Source organism: Malaclemys terrapin, chromosome 8 (genome assembly GCF_027887155.1).
Source record: "Malaclemys terrapin pileata isolate rMalTer1 chromosome 8, rMalTer1.hap1, whole genome shotgun sequence".
Lineage (NCBI taxonomy): Eukaryota > Metazoa > Chordata > Testudines > Emydidae > Malaclemys > Malaclemys terrapin.
The window spans coordinates 56,499,994-56,516,722 of NC_071512.1; the positions used below are offsets into that span (position 1 = coordinate 56,499,994).

General features: G+C 40.1%; 1 protein-coding gene across 2 annotated transcripts in view; it reads left to right on the forward strand.

Annotated features, from left to right (window-relative positions):
- The window catches only part of RGL1 (ral guanine nucleotide dissociation stimulator like 1), a 105,166-nt gene that overhangs the window by 49,179 nt on the left and 39,258 nt on the right, over positions 1–16,729 (forward strand). Inside the window, exons 4-5 of one of the 2 annotated variants that reach the window (XM_054037455.1) lie at positions 2,371–2,448; positions 12,096–12,280. In XM_054037455.1, the coding sequence (XP_053893430.1) occupies positions 2,371–2,448; positions 12,096–12,280 (263 nt within the window). Of the gene's footprint in view, positions 1–2,370; positions 2,449–12,070; positions 12,281–16,729 lie in introns of both variants that reach the window. The other variant, XM_054037456.1, reaches the window with a different exon arrangement.

A 16,729-nucleotide genomic window follows, 5' to 3' on the forward strand; every position in this document is an offset into this window, starting at 1 on the left:
TCTCGTGGGGGCCCCTGCGGGGCCTGGGGCAAATTGCCCCACCTGCCCCTCCCCCTCTGGGCGGCCCTGTTACTATGTGTAACGTGCTTTGATGTTCTCAGATGAAATGTGCTATAGAAGAGCAAATCATTTTTACTAGTATGGACAGTAATGCTCAAACATACTTTTCACCTTATAGCAGATAGCAGCCGGCTGGTTTTGGGAGGACTTCCAGGCTTAAATGCCAACAGTTGACCTTCACAACGTCATCATGGCCTTGATGTAAAATCTTCAGATTGATGATGCTGTGAAGGAGCATAAAGAGGCGAGCAAACTCTGCTCTTCATCTTTCTCCTGTAAGATGGTTTGGATGAATAAGTCTCTATTTTTCATTGGCTGCATCTTAGAGAAACAAGCTTTTTCAAAATTATTAATGATTTTGGGTGCCTCAGTTTTTGGGTGCCCAGCTTGAGACATCTTCAAGTGGCATGGTTTTCACAAAGTGTTGAGTACCCGCCCTCTGAAAATCAGGCCCTTTTAAAGCATCTCAAGTTGGGCACTTAGATATTAAGGCACTCAGAATTGTTAGTAACTTCTGAAAATCTTGGCCAAGACTCTCAAACTTACAGCTTTAGCCGGATCTCTCTTAAGAGCCTGGATTTTTACAGTAATTGTCTCTGCCTGGAACCACACCAATTCATGCTCTCATCTCTTACAAGCCAAGGGTCAGACTGTGCCAATGGAGTAAAAGAAGAACATAGAGGGGATCAAGGCCAGGTCTTGACTCTTCCCTGTCCCTTTTGTGATGATATGCAACTCTGAGGATCAACAGAAAGCAGCCTCAATTCTCTTGCAAGCTCAGAGGCTGGGACAGGCCTTTGCATGGAGCACATAAGGGACCAGGGTAATCTCATTGCAAAATCCCCCTGCACAAGGGCCAGTCACAGCCTATCCCTTAGCAGGAGGGGAGGGTGGATCAGTACTTTGATAAGAAATCTTCATGTATAGGTGCTGTAGAAAGAGGTATTAGTGATTCAGTATGTGGCCCTCTTTTCCTGAAGTTGTATTAAACCCATACCACTTGTGAGGTTGGAGGTAAAGGGATCTAGAGGCAGGTCTCCTTTCTTCCAAATCCTTCCATGTTACCCAGTGGCACGTTTTCCCAACCCAGCTCCTGTTCCAGCTGAATCAGACACAAAATTCTCATTGGCTTTAATGGTGCAGAATTGGTTGCGTCACTGGACCCCTCTGATGTAGATAAATTACTTACCTTTCAGTCTGGGTATAAGCCAGGGATATAACTAACACTGGTGTTGCTTGAGTAGGGGGGTTCACTAGCCTGACCATGGGTCTGATTTTTGAGAAGTGAGGAGAGTGCACACAACTTGAGGTGAGCACCTCTGAAAATCAGGCTTAAGGTATAGAAAGTGGGAACCTAAAATTAGAGGCTGCTTCTGAAAATGCTGGCCTAACAGATGTGTCCAGGATCCTATCACGAGTCAATGGTAGACCTGGGAATAGAACCTAGGCATCCTTACTCACACTTCCCTACTTGAATCACTAGAGATCACATTCCCAACCATATTCCCATCTCCCTCATGGTAGAGACATGTTGCCACAGCCATTTGGGAGACTACAAATGAATCAGTCAAGTTCAAGGAGATAAAAATGACAGTTCACATCAATGTACATGTACATGTCAGTGTTTTGATATTTCCTTTCTAAAAACAAAGGAGATTCCTAGATAAAATGCCTCAAGATAGACTTAAGCTTGTAACAACATATCACATTAATTTAAAGCATTGTTGATAGAATGTTGTAGTAATTACTAAACAAAAAATGAAAACCAAGGTATTTGGAATTAAGGTTCTGTAAACAACTCCCATATATCCAAACACTGTATTTCATCTACATTGCTGAAATGACCTCCATCATTGCAGAAGACACCAAAATCTCACCTCTTATCTATACAAATGCAGAAAAAGCATCTTCCTCATCACCATTCCACTGTGAGCCATGGACCCTAATCTACTTGATAGCTACTATGTGTACACAAATTAGAAAGCTCACTGTGTCTACTTCATTCATACTTCCTATATGGCTTGAGACTGCACACTTAGAAACAAATCCAGTATACACCTTTGCTCCATTCACTCTGTGTGAATGGCTACAGATTCCTGAATAACACAAGTAACCAAACATGCATGGATGTGTGTATAATGTCATATATTTTCATTTGTAGCCCCAAATAAGAAAGCATTTCAAATTATTGCAATAATAATAATATACCAATATTCCATTAGGTGGAAACTGAGTCCTTATAACCTTTGAGTCCTTATTATTTAGGCTTGATTTTTAGCAACAGCCTGAAATATCCATCTTGTTGTATAGGTATGGAAACCTGGAGACCTCAAACTGTGAAGAAGATGGGAGCCAGAATTCCTCAGAGTCTAAAACAGTGCTCAGGAAGTAAGTGTGGCTTTATGCTGTACAGCAAAACCTCAGTCAGGATTGGATATTGAGAAAGGATGTGGTCAACATAATCTTCTTTTCCTTTGAAAATACGCAGCAATCCATGCTCGTTTTGATAACACAAAGCAGTAACTCTGTCATAACTCTAACAGATAGTACAAACCTCAAATCTCTGAGGGAGGCAGGGGAACTTTCCCAGAACAGATCAGACATGTTTCATGTGGTGGCCAGCACATTATAGTGAGAAACTAAGCATGTTTGTTTCCCTTGCTTTTCTTATCCACAAAAATATATGATTATTCTTTATTATTGATTTTGTATTGTATTGCAATAGTGCCTTGAGACCCCAAGTGGCGATGAGGGCCTGCTTGTGCCAGGCTCTGTACATGATTCTAAAGTCATTTTTAAGTTTTGATGGCATGGTATGTTGTGTGCAAAATGGTGAAGCTATTTAAAAATATTAAATGTAAAAAAATAGTTGTCTTTCTCTCTTTTTAATTTCATGTGAAATATTATTTATCTTTAAGAGTCAAGAGTAAAATGAATCTTAGGTCACAGTATTTGTACTTTGACCCCTGAATGATCTACAATTTGCATCTGCAACGGCAGCATAAAATAGCTGGATGATTGTATTTGATTACCCTGAGTAAAGACCTTTGACTCAGCTCTGTACAGCGTGTCAGTGCTGTCAACTTCCCCATAATACTGTCACAAATTCCATCGATGGGAGCATTATTAATTGTTTCTTAATTTCATTTTGCTGGTTTGTCTGTTGCATAACTGAAGAAAGGAGTCCACAGCTTTCAAGTTCTTCAGTTTGTTTTGAAAAAATAAGTCCAACACTCCTTTCCCATCACATGCCATATACAGCATAACCAGTGTTCCAAGCTCTTACTCTAGTATGTTTTCCTGCTAGAAATAACATTTTAACTGATGTTGGGGTTTTTGAGAGGGGGGAGGAGGTGGGGTTTGCATTCCCTATTCCAGCATTGTCTATTCCTAAGACACAGGTAGGTGGGTTTTATAGAGTATGGCATAGTTTTTCAAAACAGCATTATATTCTAAAACATTGCCAGCTTATCTGACACGCCAACCCCAGCACAGCACAGCTCCTTACTCTACTGGGTCTCTGTGCTGATTGTGATGTCACAGCATAGCATGCTGTGGGGCATCTTATTGAAGCTGAGCTGGCAATCTGGACTTGAGATGATATAAACCCTACTCAAACTGTAAGTTTGACAGTGGGCTCCATACCCTGCTGCCCTTTGCTGTGTGGGCTTAACAGGGACGGAATGTGGGTTAGTGGTTAGGGACCATGCTTTGGAAATCAAGACTTCCTGCTTCTACTGCCCACTCTTAAACTGAGGGTTTGTCTACATGTGAAACACTACAGAACTGTAACTATGTCTCTGTAGTGCCTCAGCGTAGACACTACCTACGCTAACGGGAGGGGTTCTCTCATTGACATAGGAAATCCACCTCCCCAAGAGGTGGGAGCTAGGCTGATGGAAGAATTTTTCTGTCAATCTAGTACCATCTACATGGGGACTTAGGTGGGCTTAACTATATTGCTCAGGAGTGTGTATTTTTACACCCTGGAGCAACATAGCTGGGTCAATCTAATTTTCTAGTGTAGACCACCCCCGATTTGCTTGGTGACCTTAGGCAAATTGCTTAACCTCTCCGGGCCTTACAGTTTCTCCATCTGAAAAATACCAGTAATGAGCATACAGGAGTGTAGTGGCACTTAATTAATGTTTGTAAAATACTATGAGATCCTTAATAGAAGGCTTTACTCAGAGACGAAGTATTATCCTGTAGTAATTTTTGTTATACACTTGTTGATCACCTTTAAATAAATGAGGTCAGAAATTAAGAGCTAACCATTGATAGGTTTGAGAGTTTGGAAGAAGAAATGTACTGGCTGTCAAGGCATTTGTACTGGGTTCAACACGGCAGCTTGAGTCTCTGATTCCTCTCTGCTGTAGGGAAAATAGAGCTAGCTGTATTGTCTCCCCATTTTGTCATAAAGCACTCATTCAAGCACATGTGGTAGTTTTTAAATATGTCAGAAATACAGAGAAGGCAGTAAAATGTGGTGGGTAGAGAAAATGGCTGAAGGCCAAAGGGTCCTGGGCTCCAATCCAAGCTGAGCCATTGAATCCCTTATGACTTTGGGCAAGCCACTTGACCTCTCTGTGTTTGGGTCAACCCAGCCATAAAACTTGAGGTAAGGCAAGATCTTGTTGCAAAACAGATGATGGATTTGAGTGAGTTTCATGGGAAAATAAACAGCTGAGGACCAAATATATATGTGAAGTATAGGGAATATGTAGTGGTGTGGTGTAGCATAGGGGTTTGTCAGCATGAGTTTGAGATGAGGGTGTTACTCACGAGTGGTGAATTTTAAAATGTACCATTGAAAACATTGGCATCGTTGGAAAAACAGATATTGAAAATGTGCTTGAAAAATATACCAACAAAGAAAGAAAAAAGATAATATAAGGAAAAAATTGAAAGCAGAAGAGGGGAAGAGGAGAGAACAAAAATGGAGAAGATACTTTCACCGATGTAAATTCAGACAAACTTCAATGTCTTTGGGGAGTCACTCTGGATTTATACCCATGTAGGAGTAAAATTTGACCCTGGATGTAAATTTGAGAGAAAATGGGTGAAAATAGTGAGGTATTGTCATTCAACGTATGTGCAAAATGACAGTCAATTGCATGTCAAGTGTGTGGAAGTGAAAGAGCAACAGAAGTAGCAATGTGTTGTGGGTTTTTTTAAGCAGCACTGCCTTGCACACTTTAACACCTTCCTGCTATTTGCTTTTCCTGCTACACCGTAGCTTCTTCCCTCTCGATACATAATTAATGCACTTTTGCACAACCCCGAATGCTAAATTGGTGCAAGTTATATTGCTTTATCACTTAAATACTTATTCCAATGAATCTACATCCAGCACGTAACTTACACTAACATTTCCAGCACTGCTGAATTTGATCCCGAGACCTCCATGGGAGTGGTAACTTCTCACCGCATGTATGAATTTTATCCACATTCTTTTTTTTTATTAATTTACAAAAAGTTTCATACTAAAAATTTATAACAAAACGCATCAGATTAATAAATCTATAAAATGTATACGTGCTTTACACAGATGCTTTATAACTACAAATTCACACTCATTCCTCACCATTTCCCACTGCATCCCCCTTGGCTGCTCTGCCTACTAGCCTCTAACTTTAATGATAGATTCTAGGAAGTGGATAGCTTTCTGGTCATCTTGTATAACACGTGGTACTGGTAACTCAGACTTTCTCTTGGCTTGCGATTCTAATTCAGATATGATTTCATAACTCATTTCTCATAAAAGAAAAAACCGATACATCTTATGCTCACATTTTTATAAGGATGAAAGAAATAATAAGAAGAATTGGTAGTGTTGGTGGCTAGAAATAACCTGTCTCAGCATTTCTCTGTGGACAGTCTCTCACAGGGAATCATATAGTCAACAATTTTTTTCTTTCTCATATACTTTACCAGCCTTCTTTTGTGACAGTTCAGAGTTACGTCTGGGATTTTAGTACCTCATCATAAAATTTAAAACCACACTTCCGCTGGTTTTGTTCAAATATGCTACATAAGCGTTATGATTTTAAAAACAACTTTAGGATCAGACTTTAAAAAATAATGGCCTGTCTGCTCTCCAGGGCTATTAAAGATCTCATGGTTCTTTTTAAAAAAAAAAAAAAAATAGAGATTTGCTCTGGCATTTTGGGTCATAACAACCCTGTCGTCTATTGTGTTGGACAAATAAGGAGTATGTTGGTTCAGGATAAAAGAATACATGAAGCAAGGCAAAATAAAAATCTATATCAAGAGTACAGCTAAGAGAAGAAATAAGACAATATGATAGTATTGAATGCCTAGAAGTTTACACAATAGACCAGTTAGCTTTTTGACAACTAGGCTGTATAGTTCAGATGTGTGCCTGGGTTGTCTCATTACCTTGTAACCAATATATAGGAAAATGCTACATTATTTTTTGCTGTTTTAATATTCCCAGTGCACCTCTGGTACAAAGACCCCACAGGCTACATTGGCATTAGCCATGGGACACTAGAAAGATAAAGTTATATCCATGAGCTTTCATGCCCATTTTAAGAATTCTGTGGAGTGGATCAGCCAAGCCAAGCTATTTAGGGGTCCCAGGTTTACTGAAGTTGTTTAGTGTATTGTGCATAAGAAAGACAAGCTTTCAAGAGATATCCCTCAATCACAGAATAGGTACCAGAGCAGTGGTGAACAGGTCCTGAATCAGCTTCTTGGCATTGATAGAGGTTGTACTCTCTACACATCTCTGAAAAAAGCTCATTCTCCATATTAAGTTTAAATTCAGGGCTAGTTTAGTGCTGACAGACTGCTGTACTAATACCCACAACTTAGACATATGGGCACAGTCCCAAATGTATTAAAGAGGCAACACATTAAAGAAACTGAATATTTCTCATACTTAAGATAGCAAGCATTTAGAGTTGGCCAGAGCTCATTCTGGATAGATGGAGACTAGTAAAGCCTTTGCAGTACAAAGTGTTGCAGCTGCTTGTCTGGGTTGCAGATCGGTGCTTTAAATGGATACCGGAGAACATTTTAGCAGTTGTCAGGGTCAAATGTGCTGTGATCATGTGCCTGTGGTTCACTGCTGGGGTTGTGACACTGGGAGTGCTTGGTAAGTGGCATATTATGCACTCCAGCTAAAGGTGCTTAGAATCTAGCCATCAACTTAAAAGGCTCATAGTAACAGTTCGTAGAAGTGATGAATCAGTCTTCAGATTAGACTGCAGATTAGAAGTGTCTAATCTAAATGTAGAGGTTCATTTGCGATGTTTGCAGTAAAGGGGGACAAGTTTAATGTTAATTAAGTTGCGACAAATCCACTGATTTGATCATATTTATTCAGTGTCCTGATACTTGAGTATGTCCACAGAGAAATGCTGAGTCAGGTTAGGCATTTCATTGAATAATCTGATTTGGAGAGATATCAGAGAATGTTGTCTGTAAACAATATGATCTTATATTCTTACCTGTACATAGAAATGCCTCATATATTTAGCCAGTGAAATTACTATTCAAAGGATATCAATAGACAGAGCAAACAAAATCTAATAACAGTAATAATGGAAATGTTTCACATATGTTACACAGTAAAGAAAGTGAATCACATTTGAATCCATTAATTTACATGGATGCTCTTGAGCCGAAATAGAAAAGCTAAGAGCTTCAGTAAACCCAATCCAAAGTTATATTTCTCAAAGATACTGAAAAGAAAGCTTCCGAGTCAGAAAATCAGCCTCCTGATTGTGGTATCAGATATTTAGTAGGCATTTTTAGTTAGCTTTATTTATTTTAATTATTTGATTTTATTTTGCAGCATAGTGAAACCACATTAAGGGTACTATGAAAAAGGAGATTGCTTGTCTCAATCAAACTGAGGTTCGGGAAATATACAAGCTCTTTTGTAGTGCAAAGAATCAGTGAGCTTCCCACTCACTGGAAGCCCACAAACAGTTCTCTTCTCCCATATCCCCAAGCATAACTGCTGCACCAGCATGACAGAGGATTGAGGTTTGAGACCCAAATGAACTGGAGCCACATCCAGGAAGATGGAAACAGAGAAGACTGTATCTTTCCTTCTAAAATTGATTTCAGTTTACCAGTTCATGACATCCCCTATGTATCCATTAAGCGACAAGGAGCAAAAGTGAATCAAAACATTTCTAAATGCTTGGTGCCTTTGTTCACTCAGCTAATGTCAAATCCAACTGAATCTGCTTTTGCTAGAACTATAAAAGGAACTTGGAATCTGATGCAGGAAATGAATCTGGCATCAAGTTCATGTCTAACCCCTCCTTCTCCTGCGGCACAGGAGGCTTCCACAAAGCCTCTCGGTAATAATGACCATGTGACATTCTTAGAGGTTCAGCTCTAATAAAGCACTACAGTGTTCCATGTTAATTATCCAAAACACTAGAACCTTCAATACCGATGCTGTAATGTTTTGGGCTATTGTTATAGAATGCTTGGGATGGGGGAAGGTTATTTTTAATAAACTATTGATCCAGACCCTTTTGTGACAGAGAATTTGCCTTTTGTTACCTGTAAAGCTTATTATTTCAGCTGCTTATAAAAGGGTTTGGTGTACTTAAAGAACCAGATACTATGAGAGGGAAATCTGTGAACCTTTGGCTGACATTTGTACAAGGCTTTCCCTGGCTTCAGGAGATGTTCCTGAGGATTTGAAAGTAGCAAACAACATGATTCCCATATTACTTTAGACAAGGTAAAACTGAGACAATATGGTTGGGTTAACTTCATTTGTGAAGGAAATCTTGGAAATCATGTGAAACAGGAATGGTGGGACTGGCCCTTGCAAAGCACAGTTCGGCTGTTGGTATGTAGCGTAGATTTAGGAAAGGGGAGGTCATAGGAACAAAAGCTTCCTGTCCGGCTGGCTGATTCAGTAAGAAACTAGTCAGCCATCTTATATAACCCCTTTTGCAAATATACTTGGTGCTGTGCAGAGCTGAAAGCATAGCTTATGTTCATAAAAATTTCTCATCCTGGGGATAATAGTGGTGGACTTGGCAGAATTTTTAACCCCAATCAAGCCACTAAGATCCCCAAATTCTTTCTTTAGTACCAGCTGGGGTAAGAAAAATGCTGTGTGGCTACCTTCGCAGAGAAAGGTCCTCAAAAATCCCATCTGGACCTCTGCATCAGGACTTGCTCCGTCAAGGCCCCACATCATAGCTATCCTTCCGGTCAAGGAATATTGGTCAGAGCTCATCTTGTAGCTTATCAATGCCATTCCAGAATCAACTGATGGAGTTGCTGTTAAGAGATATGAGGGACTCTCTCCCTCTGGTTTTCCATGTGTTTCCTGTCCTACTAGCTCTGCTCGCTGGGTGTAATAGAATCTTTGGGGTCACTACAATAACTTCATAGCATGTCAGCCTTGGGATATTGCATTGCATTGTGGGGGCATAATGTGAGGTGATGAGTGGTGTCCTGTGGACCCATTTTGAAAGGTGACAAAACTACAGCTCTCTTCCCACCCAACAATGGGCTAAGTAAGGGATTTAAAATTTTAGGGACAGGGTTCATACCAGTGGAGCAAGGAGAACCTCTAGATTAGTGAATAACAGCTTGAAAGCATTACTGAACAGAGCCCACATTGTGTGGCTCTCAAGACAGGAATTTAAAATCCAACGTTCAGTGGCAGCCCACAAGATATGCAGTACAGTATACCAGGGGTTCTCAACCTTTTTCTTTCTGAGCCCCCCTGACATACCATAAAAACTCCATGCCCCACCTGTGCCACAATAAATGGTTTTCTGCATATAAAAGCCAGGGACAGCATTAGGGGGTAGCAAGCAGGACAATTGGCAGGGGCCCCACACCGCAGGGCCCCTGCGAAGCTAAGTTGCTCAGGCTACTGCTTCAGCCCCAGGTGGCGGGGCTCAGGGTCCTGGGCTTTATTCCCAGCTTTCTGCCCTGGGCCCCAGCACTGGTCCTGCTTGGTGGACCCCCTCAAACCTGCCTGTGGTCCCCCAGGGGGCCCCAGACCTCTGGTTGAGAACCACTGTAGTATACAATGTGGGGACAGACAAAGATTTATGGTTTGCAATCCCCCCATGAAGAATAGATTCTATGATGTTGCTTTCCTGTCTGAGATCTTGGAAGTCTCACATTCCTATCTGTTTCTTGGCCTATCAAGTACAGGGAGTTTCTTCCCAGGGACATCAAACATAAAGCTGCTACAAGATTTGGGCACTTGTCCAGCCTTTCTTCAGAATGCTTCCCTCCCTAATGTACTGATTGTTTAATCAGCCGATAGGAGGTCAGTGGGATACAGCCCCTGTCTGCACAATGTACTTTCTTTTTTTTTTTTTCTTTTCCCCTCTTGACTGAAATTATTTTGCTGGCAAAATCAGTGTCTGTAACTGCTGTGAACTTTTCAACTCCACTCTGAGAGATTGGGCTTGTGTTAAACTCTGTTTATTTTTCAGTGTATGAAAGTGCCCGTCATCAATGGCACTAAATATAAAAAATGGGTTGAACAGTATTAGCACTAAAAAAAAAATACCTTCTCAGAGCTATAAATGAGCTCTCACTTGCAACGCATCTCCAAATGGGCAGAAGCCTGATGAAAGGTCAACTTACCCTGGCCCCTGAATTCAACAGACTAGCTGTTTATTGTAAAAGTGGGGTAAGCCACTGGTACTTCCAAAACAGCAAGACATCTCTTTAAAATGCAGTATGGACATAGAAGCAGGAACATCTGTATTTGAAATAAAAGTAACTTTTAAACTAACCTCTGACTGAGGAATAAATGAGCTTGTTTAATGAAAAATATTATTAGTGAAATGGAAGATCCCAGGCTGTTCAGAAGAATAAAGCTGATAAACACAAAGAGCTTAGATCCTGAAGTCCTTACTCGGTCGTTAATCAAAGGGATTATTGACTGAGTAAAGATGGCAGGATTTGGCCCCAAGTGAACCATCTGAGTAATACGGTCTTTGTTTTGAGTTTGTAACGAAGCCCCAAACCAAGAGAGTTTTGCATGTTTTCATCCTTGGTTGTTAATGTTTTGTGCAGCTCGGTTCTTGTAATTCTAGAGCAGGGGTCGGCAACGTTCGGCATGCAGCTCGCCAGGGTAAGCACCCTGGCGGGCCGGGCCAGTTTTATTTACCTGCTGACGCGGCAGGTTCGGCCGATCGCGGCCCCCACTGGCCGCGGTTCGCCGTCCCGGGCCAATGGGGGCGGCGAGAAGCGGCGCGGGCGAGCGATGTGCCGAATGTTACCGACCCCTGTTCTAGAGTTAACCCCTGCTGGCTGCTCTAATCAAGTAATATTACTGTCAGTTTTCAAAGTACTCTTTCTGACCAGAAAAGCAGATTGCTTGCCATATTATAGAAGGGAATGGAAGAAACAGTAGTAGAAAATACGGAAATGTTTGTAAAATAACAAGTCAGCATAGTCTTAAAAACATACTGGCTATATAGGGAAAGATCATGGAGTATGGCTAGAACATAGAACAGAGGGTGATAGACAACCCAAATGCTAAAGCTTTTGAGGTTTTATTTTGCATGATTAGTTGAAGCTTATCCAAACAATCTACATTTCTTGTGTCTGCTAAACTGAAAGAGAAACATTGCAAAAACTATTTGGTTTGTATTTTGGGTGAAGGTTGTGCATGTATGGAGCAGGGATGTTTCTATTATTATCTGAACCATTTCACCCAGGCCTAATGGTACCTTGTTTGATAGAGATACTGGATTAGATAGGCGAGTTTTGGTGCTGCTAAAAATAATGGATCTGATTTGCCACTGTCTTGCATCTTTGGGGAGTGATTGAGCACCTATTTACAATGGTGTATATAACACCACTGTAGTCAACGGTAAAAATCTGTGTAAATGAGATTACAATAAAGCTCGTGTGCAAAAATGGCACCAAATCAGAACTCTGTGTTCACGAACAGCAGTGGTAATATATTACACTTATTCTGTACCCTCTTTACGCAGGTATACAAGACATACCGTATGTAATCAATCAGTCTTTTCCAATGTACTTCTTTTCAGTGCAATAGCCTCAATCTTGAGAGCCTGGCTTGACCAATGCTCTGAAGACTTCCGAGAGCCACCCAATTACCCTTGTTTGCAGAAATTGCTGGATTACCTTAAACGGATCATGCCAGGCTCTGACCCGGAGAGAAGGGCACAAAACCTCTTGGAGCAGCTTCAGAAGCAAGAAGTGAAAAATGAGAGTAAGTTACATTTTTGCACGGCTATTACTGCCTAATCTCCCAGACTATCCCGAAGAACCTGAATTTTCAGGGTAAATTTTACGGGGTGTATGATTTGGATCCCATTTACAGTGATGTAGATCAAGAGTGACTCCACTGAAGTCAGTGGGGTTACAATGGATGTAGAATCAGGCCCTCTGGACTTTTGCTTAGCTGTTTGCTTATTGAATCCCACAGAGATTGTAGCTACCATAGGGATGAAATACAAACATGAAGTGTGGAATAATATATCTAGTAATTCTGATCGAAATTTGGGGAACTCCAGCGTTTCTAAGAACTCTGCCAGTGCACAGAAGTTGCTGCAACAGCGATATAGTTAATTGCAATTGCATTCTCTGTCTTCAGAGTAAAACCACAGCTGCTCTCTAATTAGTTTTCTCATTAAATTAATTAATTAATTAAAAATCCCATCAAATGTTACTCTGCTGTGACCAAATGCACATTCAGTCACAATCCTATTTGTCATGAAAGCTTCTCTTCCCAGTTACCACCATGTCAAAGGAAATGCCTGTGGCTGTTTTTTCCTATTTGAGTGACAAGCTGCTGACATCCAAGGACAGAGGAAAATTTTACTTTACCAGGTCAAAGATCCACTGAAACAATAGTGAGCTGTAGTAACACACAAATGCTATGTAGTGTCAAACTTGGCACATAGTCCGTACCCGAGTTAGAAAGTTTCCTGTGACATAATTAGCATAGCTAGAAAGTTACCGGAATTTGTGCAATGTGAGAACCAGATTCAATGTCCATCTTTGACAGATGAATGAAAGGAAATGATACATGGAATAAGAAGGAAGAAGGCAAACAACAAAAAAGTAACATTTCATCTCACAAACATTACCTGCCGGATGTTCCAGAAATGAGGAATTATTGCATAATCAGACACAATGCCAAATGAATGTATGCATTTAAATCTGTATAAAAAGGTCTGTTGCATAAAATCCAAATGTATTCCTCATCAGAAAAAAGCAAGTCTACAGTGTTGCTAATATGTGTCTAATGATGGTCTTTCCTGGATTTGGTTCTAGCAGGCCAAACAATGAAAGTCCAAGGGCTCTATTTTTTAGATCCAATTGTTGTCCAAAAGGAGCAGAAGTTCCCAGGCACTCAGCTGCTGCACTAATTTCCTGAAGTAACACTTGAAAAGGTTCCTACTTGAGTCACAGGCACTTCACTTGAATGAGAATAAAATTACTTGAATGCTGCAAGGATAAAGCAGTTAATAAAAATTAACAAGTTATTTTGAGGGTCTGATGAGAGCTGCTTTATAGCGGTGACTCATTTTATTTCATGTCCGTTCTATGTCTGCTCACCTTATACAAAACTGAAACAATCATTTGTTTCAAAGTTCAGATTTGAATACACGATAATAATCATTGTTATAATTTAATGCTATCTAATGCTATACATTGACATGAACTTTACAAATATAGACCCGGATCTGACAATCTGATTGATATGGGGCATTGCACAGGTCCACCCTTTGTGGATTAGACTGCCAGATTGTGGCCATAGAGACTACATGTTCTCTGCCCCAAAGAGCTTGCATCTTAAAAATACACAACCAGGCAGGCACAGGACAGCAGTTCAGGAGCAGGAGTGTATGGAGATTACTAGTGATGTCAGGAAGAGAATAGCAGGTTTGAGAGATGGGTGTTAAAGAAGGATTTGAAGGAGGAGAGTGTTCTTCGCATATGGGGACTGGAAGACTGCTTCAGCTGTAGGGACAACGTGACAGAAGGTGTGAAAATGAGAGTGGGAAAAGAAGATAAAGGGGTCTGTAAAGGAAAAGACTTGGGAGGGGCAGGAAGGTGTGTAAAGAAAATGAGAACAGAGTTGAAGACAAGATTGTTTAAGATCTTGTGGGTGTCATGGAGTTGAATTTGATAATCTAGGATGCAAAAAGGCAGTGGGGGGATTCCAGCAAGGGGCAGTGTGCTCAAAAAAAGAGGAAAGAGGTGATTTTCATAAACTGTTGTTATGAAAATTAGGGCTGTCAATTAATTGCAGTTAACTCACACGATTGACTTAAAAAAATTAATCGCAATTAAAAAAATTAATTGCGATTTATCACAGTTTTAATTGCACTATTAAACAATAGAATATCAATTAAATATTTTTGAATGTTTTTCCACATATTCAAATGTATTGATTTCAATTACAACATAGTATACAAAGTAGACAATGCTCACTTTATTTTTTAATACAAATATTTGCACTGTAAAAATGGCAAACAAAAGTAACAGTATTTTTCAGTTCACCTCATCAAGTACTGTAGTGCAATCTCTTTATCATGAAAAATCTACTTATAAATGTAGATTTTTTTTGTTACATAAGTGCACTCAAAAACAAAACAATGTAAAACTGTAGAGCCTACAAATCCACTCAGTCCTACTTCTTGTGCAGCTAATCGCTAAGACAAACAAGTTTGTTTACATTTACAGGCGTTAATGCTGCCGGCTTCTTATTTACAATGTCACCTGAAAGTGAGAACAGGCGTTCGCATGGCACTTTTGTAGCTGTCATTGCAAGGTCTTTACATGCCAGATATGCTAAACATTCGTATGCTTCTTCATGTTTCGTCCACCATTCCGGAGGACATGCATCCATGCTGATGATGCTCATTAAAAAAATAATGCATTAATTAAATTTGACTCTGATCTCCTTGCGGGAGAATTGTATGTCTCCTACACTGTGTTTTACCTGCATTCTGCCATATATTTCGTATTATAGCAGTCTCGGTCATCATGATGACCCAGCACATGTTCGTTTTAAGAACACCTTCACTGCAGATTTGACAAAATGCAAAGAAGGTACCAATGTAAGATTTCTAAAGATAGCTACAGTACTCGATCCAAGGTTTAAGAATCTGAAGTGCCTTCCAAAATCTGGGAGGGACAAGGTGTAGAGCATGTTTTCAGAAGTCTTAAAAGAGCAACATTCTGATGCAGAAACTACAGAACCCGAACCACCAAAAAAGAAAATCAACCTTCTGCTGGTGGCATCTGACTCAGATGATGAAAGTGAACATGCGTCAGTCCGCACCGCTTTGGATCATTGTTGAGCAGAACCTGTCATCAGTATGGATGTATGTCCTCTGGAATGGTGGTTGAAGCATGAAGGGACATATGAATCTTTAGTGCATCTGGCATGTAAGTCTCTTGCGATGCCGGCTACAGCAGTGCCATGTGAACGCTTGTTCTCACTTTCAGGTGATACTGTAAATAAGAGGTGGGCAGCATTATCTCCTGCAAATGTAACCAAACTTGTTTGTCTGAGCGATTGGCTGAAAAGAAGTAGGACTGAGTGGACTTGTAGGCTCTAAAGTTTTACATTGTTTTATTTTTGAATGCAGTTGTTTTTTGTACATAATTCTACATTTATAAGTTCAATTTTCATGATAAAGAGATTGCACTACTGTACTTGTTAGGTGAATTGAAAAATACTATTTCTTTTGTTTTTATAGTGCAAATATTTGTAATAAAAAATAAACATAAAGTGAGCACTGTACACTTTGTATTCTGTGTTGTAAGTGAAAGCAATATATTTGAAAATGTAGAAAACATCCAAAACTATTTAAATGGTATTTGATTATTGTTTAACAGTGCGACTAATCGCAATACATTTTCTTAATCACTTGACAACCCTAATGAAAATCCATTTCCATGTGCTTATTTTTATAAAATATCTGCAGATAAGGCTGCAGAAGACATTTCCACAAACCTCTTTTAGCTCTTTGAATAAATTGGTATATCTGGATTCCTGTCCTTGCCTTCCAATAGTTCTAATTTGTTACAGTAGAGTCTTGCACTAATGACTGGGAGACCCAATGTGAACTACTAGAGTTTATAAGGTAGTAAACAAAGAGAAGACAAACATTTTTGGGAAAAAGGAAGATCCATCACATAATGTCCTTTTGTTATTTTGACATTTGCTTAGTTGTAATTTGATATGAAATACTTCAGAGATACTCTGAAATGTATTGTATATTTTGTCAAGCCTTAATAATCGAGACCTCATTACAACAGCTTTGCTGTTAAATATTTGTTGAGAGATGGGAGAGTCCACCAATTTTTGTTGTTTTTTTTTTGGACTGGATCTCCTCTTCCTGCAGTAAAATCCATGGGATGGGGACTTAGGGAGAATGAAATATCTTCATCGATCCTTTAGGTGAGATCCTCCCTAATCCTTGAGTGGTGGGGAAAGTTTTCCCTGATGGACTAAACCATGGTTTCCCCCCCAAATCTGGAGGGTCCTCTAGGATCTTTGTGCATCTTGGGGGAGCCACAGGCTGTCAGAGCCATCTGCATTGAGTCCCTGTGCCTCTGCACCAGCTTTATTTCCCCACTCCCAAGTAATGCTGCTCCCGTGGAGTCTGTAAAGGAGTATCTTGCCAAGGAGACTCAGCAT